The following is a 17,390-nucleotide window of genomic DNA, read 5'->3' on the forward strand; positions in this document are numbered from 1 at the left end:
GCAAGGGTTGGTGGGGTAAAATCTGTTGGGATTTTTCCCAGTCCTCTCTGCTCCCCTCTTATCCTTTTTTCCCCTTGGGACTAACGCTTGTATCTGGAAGAGCACATTGGGATGCAGCTTGGGAGAGGTTTGAACCCTAGGTGATAAAGGGGTATCCCCTGCCAGTCCCCCTGTGCTGTCCTCTCCCACCCTGCCTGTGTCTGCAGCCTGGTTAGTATCTCCAACCTTGGTATGTCCTTGGCTGTTCCCGGGATGCTGCAGGTTCAGCGTTCAGACTTCATTCCTGGGGTAGCACCCAATCCGGTTTCCCTCTCCCTTATTCCCACCTAGGAGATGATGCCGATATGGCTGTGGCTGAAGGGCTAGAGCAGACTCTGTAAGGGTTTGGCAGTGGGAAACATGTAGGTAGCAAGTGGCTTAACTGCAGGAAACCTCATCGCCCAGTCCACTCCATCGTTTGGAGGCTAAGGGTAGGGTTGTCAGTGAGTTGATCTCTTGCTCTTCCTTCCTGTTGGATCTGGCTGGCTGTGGCCAGCTGCCCTACGAAGAAATCTCTTTTGACCTTCTGCTCACATAAGGCTGATCTCTCGGCAGAAGCCAAAACTGCATCCCTGATTTCTGGGGGAGAGCCTCCAGGCTGTCTTGCTGAAGCATTAATTTTCCAGTCCACAAATGTTTTTCTTGGCTTCGCCAGGCCCCTAGCTCAGAGAGGATAGTTCATATCCCATGCACAGAAAGTCCCCAAACCCAACATGCCTGACAGAGCTCTGCAAAGTTGTATCTGTGTGTTCTCTGAGCCCAGAGCAGCTCTGCTGGTCACTGGCCCCAAGTTTAACCTTTTTAGTTTATTTTTTCTTCTGGAATGGGGCAGAATTCATCAGTGAGTGTCTGGAAACTGCTCGGAAACTGGGTCTATGGGTTTATAAGCCAGGGAACAACCTTCACCTGGTTTGGAAGGAGAGGATGAGTAGAACCAAGGGAGGAAGTGCTTCCACGTGCCCCTCGCTTCCTTGCAGTCTTAGTCAAGGGTTGGAGATTGTTTATAAAGCCACCTATAGGGCTTGGTCCTGCAGGGACACAGCAGGCTCCTGTCACTGTGGTTTTTGAAAGGCAAGGCTGGGGCCCGGCACCTTCTCACCCCTCTCTCTTCCTTCCTTCCATTCCCTGTCCCACAGGAGTGTGCTGGGGAGCCGCTCTTCATGCTGTACTGTGCCATCAAACAGCAGATGGAGAAGGGACCCATTGATGCCATCACAGGAGAGGCTCGCTATTCCCTCAGTGAAGACAAGCTTATCCGGCAGCAGATCGACTACAAAATGCTGGTTAGTGCGAGTGGGAGCCTCACCGGTACTCATTCTTGCTGGGACCCCTCGGTTCAGCTATTTTAACAAGGTCTCTGAGGCACCCAAAGTATTTTGCAGAGAGCAGCTTGTCTCATTCCTCTCTTCAGCAGTCCTGGGCTGCCTCTTGCCCTGTCTGCGTGGTGCCTGACTCAGCTGGGGTCAGAAAAGGGGGCTGTTGCATGGCAAGGTTTGCTCTTGCCACAGAGCTGAGAAGGCTGAACACAAACTGAATTCTCCTCCTCACCTCTCCTGGCAAACCCCGTGGCACTGACAGGCATGGGGACAGAGATGCTGTCGAGTACACCCTGTATTTGGAGCAGGCAGCCAGTGACTCCTGTGGGGTGGGGGTCAAGAGTTTGAGTCTTGAGATTACTGTGGGGGATGAAGGAATACTCCTGCTCCTCCTGTATCAGCTACTTCCTCTGTCCAGCTGCATGTTAAGCTAAGCCCTTCCCCTGGCTAAACCTCTAGCTGGTTCTTCTCCCTCCATCTTCACCAGAGTTGAGTTGGGAGCGAGGGTCGTATTGTTAGGGAACTTGTTACTAATACCGAGTTTTTCCTGTCCAAAGCTGAGATTATCTGACAGTCTTCCTGCGTTATCTTATGCTTTGTCCCTTTGAAGACACCCTTGTGGAGGGACTGAGACTGCTGAGTCTGAGACTGCATGGGACCTCCTCCCATGGCTTCTATCCCTGCCTCTGCAGGCTAGAACATCTGTGTGTGCGGGGGCTTTGTTCAGACTAGACAAGTTTTGGTGATTTGGGCATGGTTTGCTGGCTCCCCTTGGATACCTTCACTGACATCATTTCTGGGACTGGTTGGAGATTTTGGGGTTGAAGGGAGAAAAGGGGAGCAGGAACCTGTTGTTTGTCTGCACCTTCACAATGACCCAAAGGTGAGAAGACAGGGCCTATCGACAGCTGTCCTTGGATCTACCTTTGCAGCTGGTGCATAACCTCTGCTCACACAAGTCTTTCTGCTCCCTTGTGCTGTGCAGACACTGAACTGTGTGAACCCCGAGAATGAAAACGCCCCTGAGATTCCCGTCAAGGTGCTGAACTGTGACACCATCACGCAAGTGAAAGAGAAGCTGCTAGATGCTGTGTACAAGGGGGTCCCCTATTCCCAGCGACCTAAAGCTGGAGACATGGACCTGGGTAAGAGAAAGAGGCAAAGCACTCTCCTGTGGGGAGCGCCAAAAAAGTACTCAAGTGCCCAAAAGCATTCAAGGCAGGGCAAGTAAATGCAAGTCTCCTTCAGGACACGCCTGGTGGGATTGTTGCGTTTATGCTTGTCTAGTCCACTTTGGCTAGGCTTGCAGTGCTGGTGGCACTGATTGCACATGGAGGAATCTCCAGCATGTGGACCTCTGGGATGAGACCATGAGTCCCGCAGATAAAGAGGATGGGGAGAAGAGCCACCTCAGCTCCAGCTGTGGTCTAGATTGCAGGTGTGAGCTGGCAGAGGGCCAAGAAGGGCAGAAGTAGTTGAGAACAGTGTTAATATTCCCGTTCCTGAAGGAAGGGCAGGAGGATTGGGAAGAAAGGAGCAAAGAAAACTCAGTTGCCAGGCTCAAATTGATGCCATCTTTCCTTGAGTACCTCGAGATGGCTTTTGCCCAACACTGCGTTGATAGGCAGCAGTGCCACGGTGCAAAAGGTGACGGTAGGGCTCTTTCGTTTATGGTGAGGCCTTGCTCCTCCCCTTACCTTAGCTTTGTGCTCCAAGTCCTTTGCTAACCGTGAGCCTTCTCCCTCCTGGTGACAGAGTGGCGTCAGGGCAGGATGGCCCGGATCATACTGCAGGACGAAGATGTCACCACAAAGATCGACAACGACTGGAAGAGGCTAAACACCCTAGCCCACTACCAGGTAAGGCTGTCCATGGCACAGAGCAACGAGGTGTCACCTGCTCACTGAGAGCTTGAGCCTCTCCTCTCCCTCCTCAGCTTGTTCAGAGCTTGGACCTGGCTTTCCTGACCATGCTGCTTGTGCAGGGATGTGGTCAGGAGGTCTGCAGTCACTTTTCCTGCTTGGTCCCCATGTTTATGATCCTTTTGTTCAGGGAGGCACTAAATGGGGCATCTTCAGGACTCACTGCAGCTGTGTCTTGCTCTGCCATTTTCATGTCAAGGTTTCTGGTGGATTCAGGTTCTGACCGCCATCCCTGAGCTGTTGCAGAGGTAGATCATAGGTCTCCTTTGCTGGAGTTGGAAGTTCCTGGGATGGGGTGCAGTGTTGCTCCAGCCCTTCTGGGCTCCAAGAGCTGCTGGTTTCACCCTGCTGCCAGACTGGTCCTCTGCCAGCTGTGTGCATCTCCTAGGGTCACAGCCTGCTTAATGCCATCTCTGCCTCCAGGTGACGGATGGCTCCTCGGTAGCCCTGGTGCCCAAGCAGAACTCAGCATACAACATCTCCAACTCCTCCACCTTCACCAAGTCCCTCAGCAGATATGGTGAGTGTGCAGGGGCTCTCTGGTGTGCTGGCAGGGAAGGCAGCACCAGACTGGGTTTGCAAGCCAAAGGCACGGAAGAGATCACTGTAGTTGTAGCTCACGGGAACAAGCTCCTCCAAACCCCCAAGCTCTCCTGCACGATGCTGTTTTTTTCTGGCATCTCAGAGGGAGCAAATACTCCAGGAACCACCTCTCTCTGAAGGTGTTGGACTTGGGGGAGACAGTGAGATGGCTGCCACTGAAGGGGTCCCCTCCCTTTTATTCCCCTGAAATCTAATTAAAATAGGCATAGAAGTGCTTTGCGCATAAATGAGCGCAGTTGAGGGTTCCGGAGAGCATGCTGTCCTTGTGCTTCAGTCCTGGTCTGGAAGGGAATACTGTGGTCAGTGCAGACTATCGCAGGAGGCCAGACTGTGATCCTGACATCTCTGTGCTGGGAACAGAGCAGACCTCTGCAGAATCCCTTTCACACGGTATCAGCTGGTCCTGGCGTCTGTACATCAACCAGGATTGAATTTAGCCTGGCAGGCTGTGAGGACAGTCCCCAGCAGAGTTCCCAATCCTGGTGATGCCCAGCACAGCTGGGTTTGGAGGCTGAATCCCACGGCTTGTGTTTCATGCCCATGACATGCACTGAAGTCAATGGAAGGGAAGAGGGATGGAGAGGCTGGAGGTGAAATGGAGGTCAGTAGGGTATGAGTGTTTCTTGCTGTGCTTGATGCTTGCAGAGAGCATGCTACGGACAGCCAGCAGCCCTGACAGCCTGCGCTCACGGACCCCCATGATCACGCCTGACCTGGAAAGCGGCACCAAACTCTGGCACCTGGTGAAAAACCATGACCACATGGACCAGCGGGAGGGTGACCGGGGCAGCAAGATGGTCTCTGAAATCTACCTGACCCGCCTGTTAGCCACCAAGGTATAGCACAGAGACACAGAACTACCTCCTGGCTTTTGAAATCTTGGTGGGGAGGGGTTGCAGTTCAGGTTGTCCGGGAGCGATAAGCAATGTTTTTTTATTAGACTTCTGCTTCAGCACAAAAGGAGCATCTCTCTTGGTCTTAGAGCCTTCCTGAACTGGAGGTGATGTCTTTATGTGTTAAAACCCTCAATGAATATTTCTTGAGTGACTTTTCCTATTTGCTTTTTGTACCTTTGGCACTTTCACTTTTCTCTATATCCTTGAGCAGCTGCTAGACTGCAAAGCAGAGGTGCTCAGGGGCAGGCACCTCGTCCTCTGTGTTTGGGATAAAGCTGCAAAATCAGTGATGTAGGAATGGTAATTACCTAGGGCATTTGGCATCACAGCGGGTTCCACTTCCCTCAGCACAGATAAAATTTTCTCTAATGCAGAGCGGGTGCTGTTTGTCTGAGATCAGCCTACACAGGAGTGGAGGGCTGTGTTGAATTGCAGAGGTTGGTGTCAGTCAGCCCCTCCTGTGACTTGGCTCCCTTTCTGATAGGACTGGAGGGTTTGTTCAGCGATGTTTGTGTTCAGGCCTTGGGTACCTTGATGGGGCTCAAATAAACACCTTGATACAACATACAACCACTTGGTTTTTGCTCTGTATGGTGTTTTTATTTGTATGCTTTTAGGATGCCAGATCATACAGTGAAGGAGAAATCTCATCACCAAGGTGTCTGTATTCTCTCCACTGAGAACCAGTATGGTTACACTAGCTGTACTCTACTCCTGTTGAGGTGGTGGGAACAGCAGTGAGATTAGTTTAAAGGCCAACCCTAGTCTCCTCTCTCTGCTGGTGCTGGGCACTGCTGAGTGGCCCTTCTCTCTTTCTCCTCTTCAGGGCACCCTGCAGAAATTCGTGGATGACCTGTTTGAGACCATCTTCAGCACAGCGCACCGAGGGAGCGCGCTGCCGCTTGCCATCAAATACATGTTTGACTTCCTGGATGAACAAGCTGATAAGCATCAGATCAACGATTATGATGTCAGGCACACCTGGAAGAGTAACTGGTAAAGGAGAGGGACAGCAGGACAGGCAGCTAAAGATATCACACCAAGATAACAATATTTCTTACCCTTCACAAGGAAGCATAAATGTTGCCTCTGATTGTCCTTGGCAGTGACTCAGGACAAAAGATGTCTATGTCTCTGATTTCGGGTGTGGGTAAATCCCTTGCATGCCTTCCTGTAGTAGAAAAAATCCCAGGAATGTCATGATCCCTCAGCTGTTACAGCCCGCAGTCCAAGGCACCACACTCCCCCTTATGGCTGGAGTGTATTGAGGACTACAGCAGTTCTCTTCCCTCACCTTGAGATAGTGCGGTTGGGCTTCTCTGTCCTTTAGGCTCCTTTAGAGATGCCAGCCTGTATTCTTGTCTTGACTATCTTAAAAGCGTTTGCCGCGATCTCTCTAGTCACTCAGCCAAGCACGCTCTAACAAAGTTAGTGCAAAGCCATGCGTGCATCCTCCCGATCCTAGCCTGCAGAGCTAACTTATCAGCTCTGCTAATCACTATCTGAAAAGTGGGGAGGAGCTGTTTATGAGACCTCAATAAATACTGTGATGGGGCCAGGGCTCGAGTGCATGTTGGCTCCTCCTCCCCACCCCCCCCCCCAGCATTCTTCTTTTCTGCTGCCTCACTGATTTCATCTCTCTGATCTTGCCGTTACTGGAGACGGGTATGTACATTCCCGTGTCTGGCATTTGTTAAATGGCAGCCAAATTGCTTTTGTATAGTTCAGTAACTGTTGGCAATTAGCAGGGCAGCAAAAGAAACATTTTTAAATGGAGATGTGAGAGTGCGGAAGTGCTTGGAACTGATTTATAACTCTGCTTTCTATATTAAAAGAAGGAGTGAAAGGCAAGGGAGAAAAAAAGCCTCGTTCCACAGGGGCTGGGCACGCAGGCTCCTGCATACTAATGCTTGTGCTTATCTCTGGGTGCTAATTCGATGTGTGGAGCTAATTTCTTGAGGCCATTCCCTTCACAAATGAAATATGTACATGCACCCGGTACCCTCATTAGGAAAGTCCTGGGGAACGAAGTGTGTTTTGTCTAAGATAAAAGCATTCACTGGGTGTTGCTGCTGAGGAATGACAGATCTGAGTGCATTTTAATGGGGAGAGGCCCAGAAACGCTCCTGGGAGAAGAGAGGGGCATGAGAAGGGGGCATGGAGCAATGAAGAGTGGTACGTGTGGAAGTAAGGTGCAAACATCCAGTGTGTGGCTGGCCAGCATTTACAGCCAAGGGATTCGTTGTCCAGTATCTGATACTGCCTAGATTCTCCTGTTCTAGGAAATATGCTAATGAGTCCCTTGAGGAGCCCAGTTAATCCCCTCCTCCAGCATGGGAGATGTGTGAAATGCCATAAAGCATTTTAGACAGGACTACTGATGTGAGAAAAGTGGGCCATGCCAGGTTTGGCAGAGTGGCTCAGCAAAGGTTATTTAATACAAGTGGATCCTCAGAAAAACCGCAGGTCTTCACTGCCCTCCTTGGCCTTTGGAAGCGTTGGCAGTGCTGAGGAATTTCTCCCTGCTGCCTGTTGAGTGCCGCTCTCCACAGGTAGCAGTGGCCACGTCAGGATGGGAAGAGGATGTGGTATCACAACGGGCATAGGCAAACCCAGGTTGTTTGCATCCCTGGGGAGATGGGAAAAGGAACTTGCCCAATTCTGGGTCCTCAGGATTCTGCAATTTGAGGTCTGTGTGTGCCAGCTGTGGCACTTGGTTCAGGTGCTGACTCCTGTTTCTTTCTTCCCTCAGTCTACCTCTACGTTTTTGGGTGAATGTGATTAAGAATCCCCAGTTTGTGTTTGACATTCACAAGAACAGTATTACTGATGCCTGCCTATCTGTGGTGGCTCAGACATTCATGGACTCCTGCTCAACTTCTGAGCACAAACTAGGAAAAGACTCTCCCTCCAACAAACTACTGTATGCCAAGGACATCCCCAACTACAAGAGCTGGGTAGAAAGGTGAGTAGATTTGACAGTAGCTCCTTGCTTTACCACCAGGATTGCAGTGTATGTTCCTGGTCTTCTGAGGACGTGGTCATTGGGAAGACTCAGCAGCTATCTGACGAGCGGCCATGCTAACAGTGATGGAAGGTGATCCTCTTCTTTGGGAGATGATGCCTTCTTGTAGTTGACTTCTGCAATGACTGTTTGACAGAGCCATTTATGACTTGCTTAAGGGGTGCTAAAAGCAACATCCCTACTTAGGTTGTCTGGTGTTTTCTGTTGTAAAAACTTGTTGTGGTCTGTGCTAGGGAATTGCTAATGCCTTCCTTGCTTGCTTTTGAAGAGCAATAAGTAGTAAGCCTTGGACTAGAGAAGTGCCTTTTTTATACCATGACAATACTTGCAGGTTTTACTGAAATGATTGAAAATTACCATTTCCCATCTCTCATCCATCTGTACATCTTGCCTGAGATCCTGATGAGAGCACGTGTTCTGAGACAGTGCCTGGGCTGCTGTCACTGTGCAGAGGAGAAGAGAAAGAAGCAGGTCCCCCAACTCCTTCCGACACCCTTCATTCATTATTAGCTGATGAGATGCATCCTTTTGTCCCACTGAATTAATGCAGTGCTAAAGGTTCAGGATTTGAATGCTACTGATTGCAAATTGATACTCTCAGGCATAATGCTCTGTTTAGCTTTATCCTTTTGGGAGAGAAACTTTGGAAACGTCCTGCGAAGTCCCCCAAACAGACCTACTGTTAACATGTTACCGGGTTGCAAAGTGGGAATCTGTGAAGTTTAAGAAACATTATATTTGAGGTTGCTGATACAACCTTGTGCTGATGATTTATGCTATGGGTCATGCACACTATTTTACTACTTGCAGTGCCTAGACTGAGTGCGCATTGGACAAAATTAAAGATGCCCGAGCAACAATAATTTTCATGTTCTCTGGTTTGCAAGCATGAGGACTTGTAGCCTAAATCATGTTCTTTGGATGTTTGCTTGTACACAGTTATTTTTGTCGCACCGTTGGCATGCCCGGTGCTCTGCAGGCAGGTACAAAGACGAGATTTGTCCCTAGAGGATGATATGACTTGGATCAGAAGAAAAATGTCCCTGAAATATGATGGGTAAGATGAGAGATGAGCTGCATTGTAATGTGAGAAAGTTCTTAACAGGGGGTGGGGGCTTTGGAGTGAGGTCCCTTAGGAGCCTCACAGACTTCACTGCCTTTAAGCATAAGATATATTTCTCTGACCTTGCCATCTCTATGACAAAAATACTCTGCTCTGTGTGTGCCCAGAGAGAAAAGTATAAAACTATTCCAGAGCTATGCATTGGTCTAAACATGCTATATCCCTGGGGAGAAGATGGGAGATCTAACCGGTGACAGATGTTAGTGCCATCGCTTACCACAGAGCGAGAAGGTGCTCGGATATGCCGCTGCCGAGTGCGGAGTAAGATTTCAGAGGCAGCAGAGTAGGAGGGGGTAGAGGTGTGTTGGGCAGGGTGTGACTTCCCATTCTGGCTAAGTGACTGTGTTTCCCACTTCTCATCTGCTCTGGGGTTTTACTGAACGATTGGTATTTCTGTCTTTAGCATGTTTATCATTGCAAAGCTTTGTGGAGGCAGGGTTGGAGCGATGCGAAGGTGGCTGAGTGGGATTGATAGTTGCAATAAAAGGTCTGTCTGCCACCTTGGTTCAGACACCAGCTGAAGAAAGGGCATCCTACCGGTCAGTCTGAGGCATAAATAACATGTTAAGGGGCTTAGAAGGTGGGAGAACCTGGAGAAAGCCAAGAGGACAGCTGCCAGGGTCACTGCTATGTGTGGACTGGTAGGTGTCTACTGGAACAGTCAGTCCGGACTGGCATTTTGGTTCACGCAAGGCGTGCATATGTTTATTGAAGAATGATCATTTCCTGTTATCCTTTGTGCCACAATAAAACCTGGAACATACAAATGTTTCATTTTACCTGGAGATCTTGTTACAGCAGCTAAGAAAGCTCTCTTCCTCAGCAGGTCCCTCCTCATGTGTTCATCTACCTTGAGTACGTCCCCTCAGAAGCTTTCGTCTGCAGAGTGACCTGTGTAAAAGTTAAAGGGTGGCCCAGAGGATCTCTGTGAGATTTCTTTGCTAATCATTGCTGACTGGAACTAAGAAGTCTTGGGCTTTTTGTCCCTAATATTCGTCTGGATAGATGGAAATAGTGCCAACTTTATGAGAAATCTCCATGTGTAATATCTTGAGCAGCCTAGTGGATTGCTTGATGCTGGTTTAGTTAGAGATCCTCAGCTCAGACCATGGCTCTCCTTTCTTCTGAAACCCTCTGTCAGCATCCAGAATATCTTTCTCATCATCTGAGTATGGCTGAGCTTTCTTGTAAAACCTACCTGAGTATTTTATCACTAGCTGAATTCAGCACCATGGGATGGAGTGGATCTCATATTCATCTCCTCAAGTAGTCTTGCTGCCATCTGTTCTTATCCAAGTGCTTTAGCCATGTTTTACCTCACCGTTTGGCTGATGATGCTAACGATGCTAACTGCTGTACCAGAAAGTTTACCGAGTTATTTGAGGAGTCATGAGGAGTAAAGCAAACCTGGGAGAGACTTGCACTCTATGTTTTGAGCTGGTGGGAGTGGGGAATGCTGGTTTGCTGTGAATAGGGTTTCAGTTTCAGTAGAGGCCTGTGGACCCAAGCCTGGTTCCTAAAGGACCTCAGCCTGTCCCCCGAGTTTGCAGATGTGAACGCTGAGATCTCAGTCGTAAAATGTCTCGTGTCTTTGAGAAACAGCTCTGTCATGTCCTAATGAAAAAATATTTAAAACAAACACTGTAGGCATAGCCTTCATGGGTTTCTGTGCAGAGAACAGCTAAGTAGTCCTCAGAAAGACTCAGCTTAATCTGGAGATATCCTGCTTTTCCTTTGGAGATGGAGGTGCCTCGGGGCTCCAGAAGCGTGTAGCCACAGCGGAGGTATTTGTGTGGCTTGCACCTGAGTGCGTTTGTCAAGGCTGTGGTGATGCTTGTGCACTGTCTGTGTTGCGTGTGCTCCTCATGCGGGTGAGACGGGCTCCTTGCCACCGTGCTGATGTGTCTGCTTAGTGCATTGCTCCTGCTGCAGTCAGATGCTGAGGCTTTGATCCCCACAGATCTTGATTAAACAGTATATTCTGTTTTTCCGCTATGATTCTGGATCCAATATAAGCTGTGTTTGGATTTCCCTGTATTTGCTGAACATATGAGTGAAGCAGCTAAGTGATGGGACCACTGATCTTCAGGTGTCCTAGGAAATTTAAACTAGTATCTCGCTTGTAGCAACCATCAGAGAAGCACAAGGAAAGCAAGAAAACACCTGGCCAAAGTAATTTGGCCCAGGCATGCCCTAAGACATAAGAGCTGATGGAGTCTTCTGTTGCCTAGGATTTTTTGATGTCACAGAAGTTTCTGCAAAACCTTAGTTTTCACTGAAAACTAAAGCTATTAGTAGCTTTTTGGGGTGTTGTGGTAACTCTTCTGAGTCCAGCAGGCTCCAGTAATAGGCTCTGTTGAATACCTGTTACTGAGGAAGATGCAACTATACAGAGTTCAGAAGGCATGTATAAATGCAAGGGTTTAATGTGAGGTTGTCTTGTGTTCACGCACTGAATATTTCATTGAATATGGAATGTCACCACTGGCTTTAGTGACACACTGAACTCAGCAGAACAGTAACAAGTCCTTATGTCTTGCTACAGACACGAAGGATTCTGGAGGTGGGGTTCGGTGGCAAAATACTGGAGCAATGGGACGTGACGGAGGAAAACGGGTGGTTTGGAAGAGGGTGGGAAATCCTTTGAGCAGCTGCACCTGGTCCTGCGGCATGGTTGGCTGGCCGTGCTTGGGCCTAGGGCTCGGCGGCTGGGCTCTGCCACTTGACGCTCCGTCTGCAGTGTGTTGCTAATGATGCTGACCCCTCCGTGAAGCGCTTGGAGACCTATTGATGAATGGCAGCATTATAACGAGCGATCGCTGTACGTGACTGCTCTGAGGCAAGATGCTCCTTGCGTTGTGTCTCCAAAGGGCGTTCTCAGCGAGCGTCACGGTGGGGCTCGTCCCTGTCTGCCTCTCCTCCTTTCAGACGTGCTGTTCTGTTTCTCCTGCCTCTCCCTTGTAGATATTATGCAGATATTGCTAAAATGCCAGCAATCAGTGACCAGGACATGAGCGCGTACCTGGCAGAGCAGTCACGGTTACACCTCAGCCAGTTCAACAGTATGAGTGCGCTGCACGAGATCTACTCGTACATCACCAAGTACAAGGATGAGGTAAGCTATGGGGATTGGGGGGTGTCAAACTTGTGAGCCCCATCCATTTTCCTTTGTTTCCACATTACCCATCTTTTTCCTACAGAAAAATACTCTGTGAAATATGGGTGGGGAACTTGCTGCATGTCTTTGGCCATGCCTGATGCGGGGGGAGGGTCTGTACTGAAGGTTTAAGTGCCCCTTGTACGTGTCGCCTTTGTGTGGGGGAATGGAGGAACACACTTGAATCGTGCTGTTGTACCCATCTTAACCTACTGGTATGTGGTTTCACACCTGACTCGGAGCGGTCTCTGGATCCAGACAGGTGGAGATGGTGCGCAGGAGGATGAAGTCAGTGGGAGTGGAGATTGGGGCTGTGTGAGGGAGGATCTGGTCGACAGCTCCGACCCTGCTGTTCCCGTCTCCTGACCCTCAGCTCTTTGTCTTCCCTCTGGCGTGGGCTGCCCGGCCAGCAGCTCTGCTAGCTCTGCTAGCTCTGCTGCCTGACGTGCAGCTCCCCCAGCCCGAGCCCTTCCTGAGCGTGTGTTGTCATAGAGGTAGTGGTTTGTTCCCATATTTTCTGCAGTCAGTAATGTGGGAAACACCTATTCTTCTTTTCCTGTGTAAGCAGTTGGCGCATGAGCTCTGCGGGACTCTAAAGTTAACAGTCTTAGCTCAGCGTGTCTCCCCTCCCTGCCCTTCCTCTCTGCTGTGAATGACCTCGCGCCGCGGGGTTACCGACAGCACGGTGATGCAGGCGTCATCTGGCTCTGCATCCTGGGGATGCTAGCGGATGTGGTGGCCACTTCAGCGCTTTCTTTGCGAATGTTATTAGGAATGGTTAAAAACCCCTCTGTTGTGATTTATACAAATTAACTTCATAAAGCACCACTCCAGTCCACACCCTGCATCTTTTTATTAAAGCAATAAAATCTATAACTACACTAAAATATGGGTCTATAGATATAGCATGATAATATAGATTTTATTTCCCCAATAAAGCTGACTGACGGCTGTGTTTGAATGGTGGCTTATTTAGATGACAGTGCCAGAGCATCTCCTTCTCGCTTGGAGAGAGAAGGCCTCATCTCTGCCGCAGGAGAGCTGGGCCTGAAGGAGCAGGTGAGGGCTGTGGCTGCTCGGGGGAGGCAGCTGGTGTGCTGGGTCCACCTTGGACCCTGCAGCAATCCCACGAGGTGTCCTGGAGGTCCTCTTTGAGGTTTGAATTTAGGAAGTCGACTGGCAGGTCATAGCAGAAAAGCACCTGCCATCTAAGGATGGAGGCTGGAGCGTGGCAGCCGAAATCCCCACGGAGCTGGTTGCTTTGCAGGCATGAAGTGCAGGGCCTCAGTGCTGCTCGGTCCCCCCGGTTCACTGGTGGGAATGGGAGAAATCCCGGTGTTCAGGGAAGGGGCTGTGCAGCTGATGACCATGCTGGTGGGGATCTGCAGGCTGTTCCCCAAGCCCCACGCCGGCGTGGTGGTTCTGGGAGACTTTGGTGGCTCTGCGTGGTGGGTTGGTTATGAAGGGTTTTAGCGAGAGATTTGGAGTTTGTACAACAGCTCTGTGGCTGCTGCGAGGGTGGAAGAGGAGAGGTTTGGAGGATCTGGGCAATTACCCTGATCTGACCGTTGTCATTAGGCAGCCTCAGTCAAGAGAGGGGTTGGTTGATGAGATTGCTCCTTGGTGGTGGAGCTGCCCGACCCAGTGATGGTGATTAGGGTAGGGGACAAGGACTTGTGGTGAGGACAGAGGCACCAGAAGCCAAACAGTATGCATGTTTGGGGCAGAGCAGGGAGCAGATCTGGTCGGGACATGGAGCATTATGGGGCAGGTGGCAAAGCAGAGCCACGGGGGCAAAGGAGCAGTGGTTTGTACTTGCTCTGCTCATCCCTCAGGTGCTTGCTTCCTACTTTGAAAGTCTCCAGGGCCTTAAACAAACCATCACCCCAGGGTGGAGACAACGTGGCATTAACGAGCCGCTCTTCAAGGACCCAAGTCCTATTCTTCCTGCTCACTGCAGCCTGACATCTGTTGAGTGTCTCGCTGTTGCCCGCTCTCAGAGCATCACAAGTGTGTTCACAGCTCTCAGGAACTTCTTTTATTATTTGTAATGGGATTAATAAATCGCAGCTGTTCCCTTTGTTTGTTTTCATTCATTAAGCACAATTATATGCAGCCCGATTGCACCCTCTTTGATGCAAAATGGGAGAGAATAATTTTTCCTGTTGTTCAGTGCAATAATATGCTGTCATTGGCTGTGAATGAAAATCATAATTAATTTTCATTTGGGTACTTGCGTCTTGGTAATCAGTGGTCCTGGCTCCTTACAGCAGGTGACAAACCTGGGTCTCTCTTTATACTCGGCACAGATTTCCTTCTACTGTATTGTTTCCGTAAGGACGAGATAAGAGAGGACCAAATAAATGGAAGGGCAGGTTGTGAATCTTTCAGCACCTAAGCTTCCCATAATACGTAGCTGTCTTATCAGGAGAGGCAGAGGAGGCGGACGGTGGGAATAGACTCCTATTCAGGTTCTCGTACCGATCTCATTTGATTCCAGCTCAGCCACCTTTAAGACACGTGGCGTTTTGATTTCTGCTGCGTATTATTATAGTTATTTTATTCTCTGCATACCGTGATGGCAGGCACCAGCTACACAGATTCATGGCAGGGGAGTGTCTGTGAAGGCAGATTATACTGGCAGAGTCCATGAGCTCTTGCAAGTCCAGCTGCAGCCCAGGGTTGTTGCTGCGAAGAGAAGTAAATCAGATGTGCGTGGCTCTGGCATGCTGCAGTTGGAGGAGTTTTCCCTGCTGTTGGAGCTGGCACTCGGTGCCAAAACGTTTGGCTTCCCCGCTCCCCTTCCTGGAGCGGGGCGTCAAGCTGAGTAGCTGTACATCTGTCCAGCCCTCTCCAGGCATTTCTACTTCCCTGAAGTGTGAGGCAGCTCTCACTGTCCTGACGGACAGGGAGTAGCATGGTCCTGTCCTGGAGAGTCACGCAGAGAGCCGGAGCCTTTTTGTGGCTAGCAGCTGCTGCATCTCCGCAGAGAGGATGCTCCGCAGCACGCCCGTGCGCGGCTCTGCAAACCTGCAGGCACTGCAGCAGCTCTTAATCAAAGGGAGCGGATTCCCCATTAAGAAGTTACCTGTAGGGCTCCTGATGGACTTTGCCTGCCTCCCAGTAAGTCTATTAATTATACAACAGTTTGTTTCCAATTATGCAGCCAATGAAATGGTTAATCAAGTCGCCTTTGACGGATGCCTTGATATTTAATTGCAAAAAATTTGCTCTCTCGACTAGCTCACCCGAGGAGATGAGATTTCTGTCAGGTTCGGTTTTTTTTACATCAGCTTTTCTGCTCCGCTGGCATGATATTAGTGAGACAAGACTCCTGACGGCTGGGAGGGCAACTACCCCTTAGTTTTCTACTTCATTACTCCCCTTCTGCCCAGTCGGACTCTTGTCCTCCACCTTCCTGCCTTAGGTCTTTCCCCTGGACCTCCAGGAACAGCAGTGTCAATCCCAGGGTAAGGGGGACCATCCCTCCCACCCTGCGAGCTGTCATCGCAACCAGGAGCTCCTTTTGAGAGAGGCGATTTCAGCGGAGGAGCATCATCCTCTGACATTCCTGATGTCGCAAGCACGACCCTTGCATAGGACCGGGGTTTTTGCTGCCGGCAGCGACCGAAGCCTTGTGGGTTCGGCACGTCTTTCCATGCTCCGATCCCTCTGCAGAGCGTCCAGGGCCTCTCTGGCACTTCATAGCTTACTTTGAAATGCCTTCTCCAGTGGGGTCATGGAGCTGGTGGGAAGGTGCTGTTTTCTTGTTTGGGGGGATTTGCCCCACGTTTGAAGCTATGCGATTGGATTTTCTTCAGTTTGCACTCACGCGAGCTGGTTTCTCGCTGGCTGCAACCAGCAGCTCCCTGGCGTTGCTGTAGCCCGTTGGGGATCCTGGGAGGCTCTAGCCGTCGAAAAGCAGTGCTCGGGGCAGCGTCCTTTGCCTTGCACGACGTTCACCCTTCTCTTCCCCACCGTTTCGCCCGGTCCCGATAGGCACAGGAACGAACCCCAGCTGCTTCTCGTGGGACCTGCATCCTGAGGACCCCATGGGCTGTTCTCAGTGACCGTGTGTAAAAGATGGGGAATTAGGAGCGGTTTGGGCTACCAGAGGCTCTTTCTCATCCTTTTCTTCCCCTTCTCTCCCCACCAGATATTAGCTGCTTTAGAGAAGGACGAGCAGGCCAGGAGGCAGCGGCTGAGGAGTAAGCTGGAGCAGGCGATCGACACAATGGCCTTAAGCAGCTGAAAAGGCCGCGGCGGCCGTGCCAGCTTCCCGAGCAGCGGATAGGCAGGAGAGAGGGCCAGCGAGCGGCAGCGGCAGGATACTTTGGGGCTGGGGCCAGACGGACCCGCGGGAGCCGCCGCGCCTCGACACACTTCCCACCAACGAACAAGGAAACCTCGCGCTTTAGCGGGAAAAATCCCGACGACAGCAGCAACAACAAAAACGAACGCACGAACGAAGAAACCAACCAACCAACCCACCCCTGATCTAACCGGGATGCACCAGAGACCTTGCAAGGAGGCGACGCAGGGAGGAGGGGACAGGAGCCGCGTGCCGCACGGACCCGCTGGGCACCCCGCGCAGCCTCTCCTCGCCCGGGCAGTGCCCCTGCGCCCGCAAGGCAGGAGGGTTGGGACCACGGGGCTTTCTAGGACGGCATTTGGATGTTGTTGTTACTTTGGTGGAGGGAGGGTGGGTGGGCTCCTATTTTTACTGTACTTGACTTGCTCTCCCTTCCTTCCTTCCCCCCCACCCCAGCGCTACCCCGTTTCTTCCCTCCCTGTCTCTCTTTTTCTGTCTTTTCCCCCTTCTCTCTCTCTCTGGCCTTCTGCCACTAGTGTTAACTGCTATATTTGCACAATTTACACGAGACAAACAAAATTTTTAATTTAAAGAGGGAAAAAAAAAGAAGTATAACAAAAGCGGGAGGGGAAAAAAATTCTAAATTTTTCAACAAACTAATGAAAATGATTTTAAAAAATAAGCTAAAGGACTGATGCTGGGGAGATTTGGGGGTGGGGGCAGTAGGGGTGGGCAGGAAAGGGAGAAATCCCTGAGCTTTGATATTTCTTAAAATATGTCCTGTGCCATGTTTTATTTGAATGTTGTTTAGTGCAAAAAAAAAAAAATCAAAAAAAAAAAAAGGTGGGAGTTTCGTTAGCTGAACAGAAGCTTTTATTTAAATGCTGCTCGAGCGGTTCTGCAGGTTACGATCTGAGCTGAGTAAGGCCAGGGAAGAAGGAGGGTCCCGAGGTTTTTGTCTCAGGGGATTGTTGAGGGGTGATCAGTGTTTTCTGGA

The 17,390-nt window shown here is 50.3% G+C and overlaps 1 protein-coding gene across 1 annotated transcript in view; it reads left to right on the forward strand.

The window, feature by feature from the left end:
* Window positions 1-17,003, forward strand: part of PLXNA1 (plexin A1) — a 165,309-nt gene extending 148,306 nt beyond the window's left edge. The window contains exons 24-32 of the mRNA XM_068906774.1: window positions 1,176-1,322; window positions 2,341-2,500; window positions 3,111-3,214; window positions 3,701-3,797; window positions 4,526-4,716; window positions 5,603-5,772; window positions 7,529-7,741; window positions 11,889-12,039; window positions 16,238-17,003. Of these exons, the coding sequence (XP_068762875.1) occupies window positions 1,176-1,322; window positions 2,341-2,500; window positions 3,111-3,214; window positions 3,701-3,797; window positions 4,526-4,716; window positions 5,603-5,772; window positions 7,529-7,741; window positions 11,889-12,039; window positions 16,238-16,333 (1,329 nt within the window). The 3' untranslated portion in view covers window positions 16,334-17,003. The remainder of the gene's footprint in view (window positions 1-1,175; window positions 1,323-2,340; window positions 2,501-3,110; window positions 3,215-3,700; window positions 3,798-4,525; window positions 4,717-5,602; window positions 5,773-7,528; window positions 7,742-11,888; window positions 12,040-16,237) is intronic.
* The last annotated feature ends 387 nt before the right edge of the window (window positions 17,004-17,390 follow it).

Source organism: Struthio camelus, chromosome 14 (assembly GCF_040807025.1).
Source record: "Struthio camelus isolate bStrCam1 chromosome 14, bStrCam1.hap1, whole genome shotgun sequence".
Classification (NCBI taxonomy): domain Eukaryota; kingdom Metazoa; phylum Chordata; class Aves; order Struthioniformes; family Struthionidae; genus Struthio; species Struthio camelus.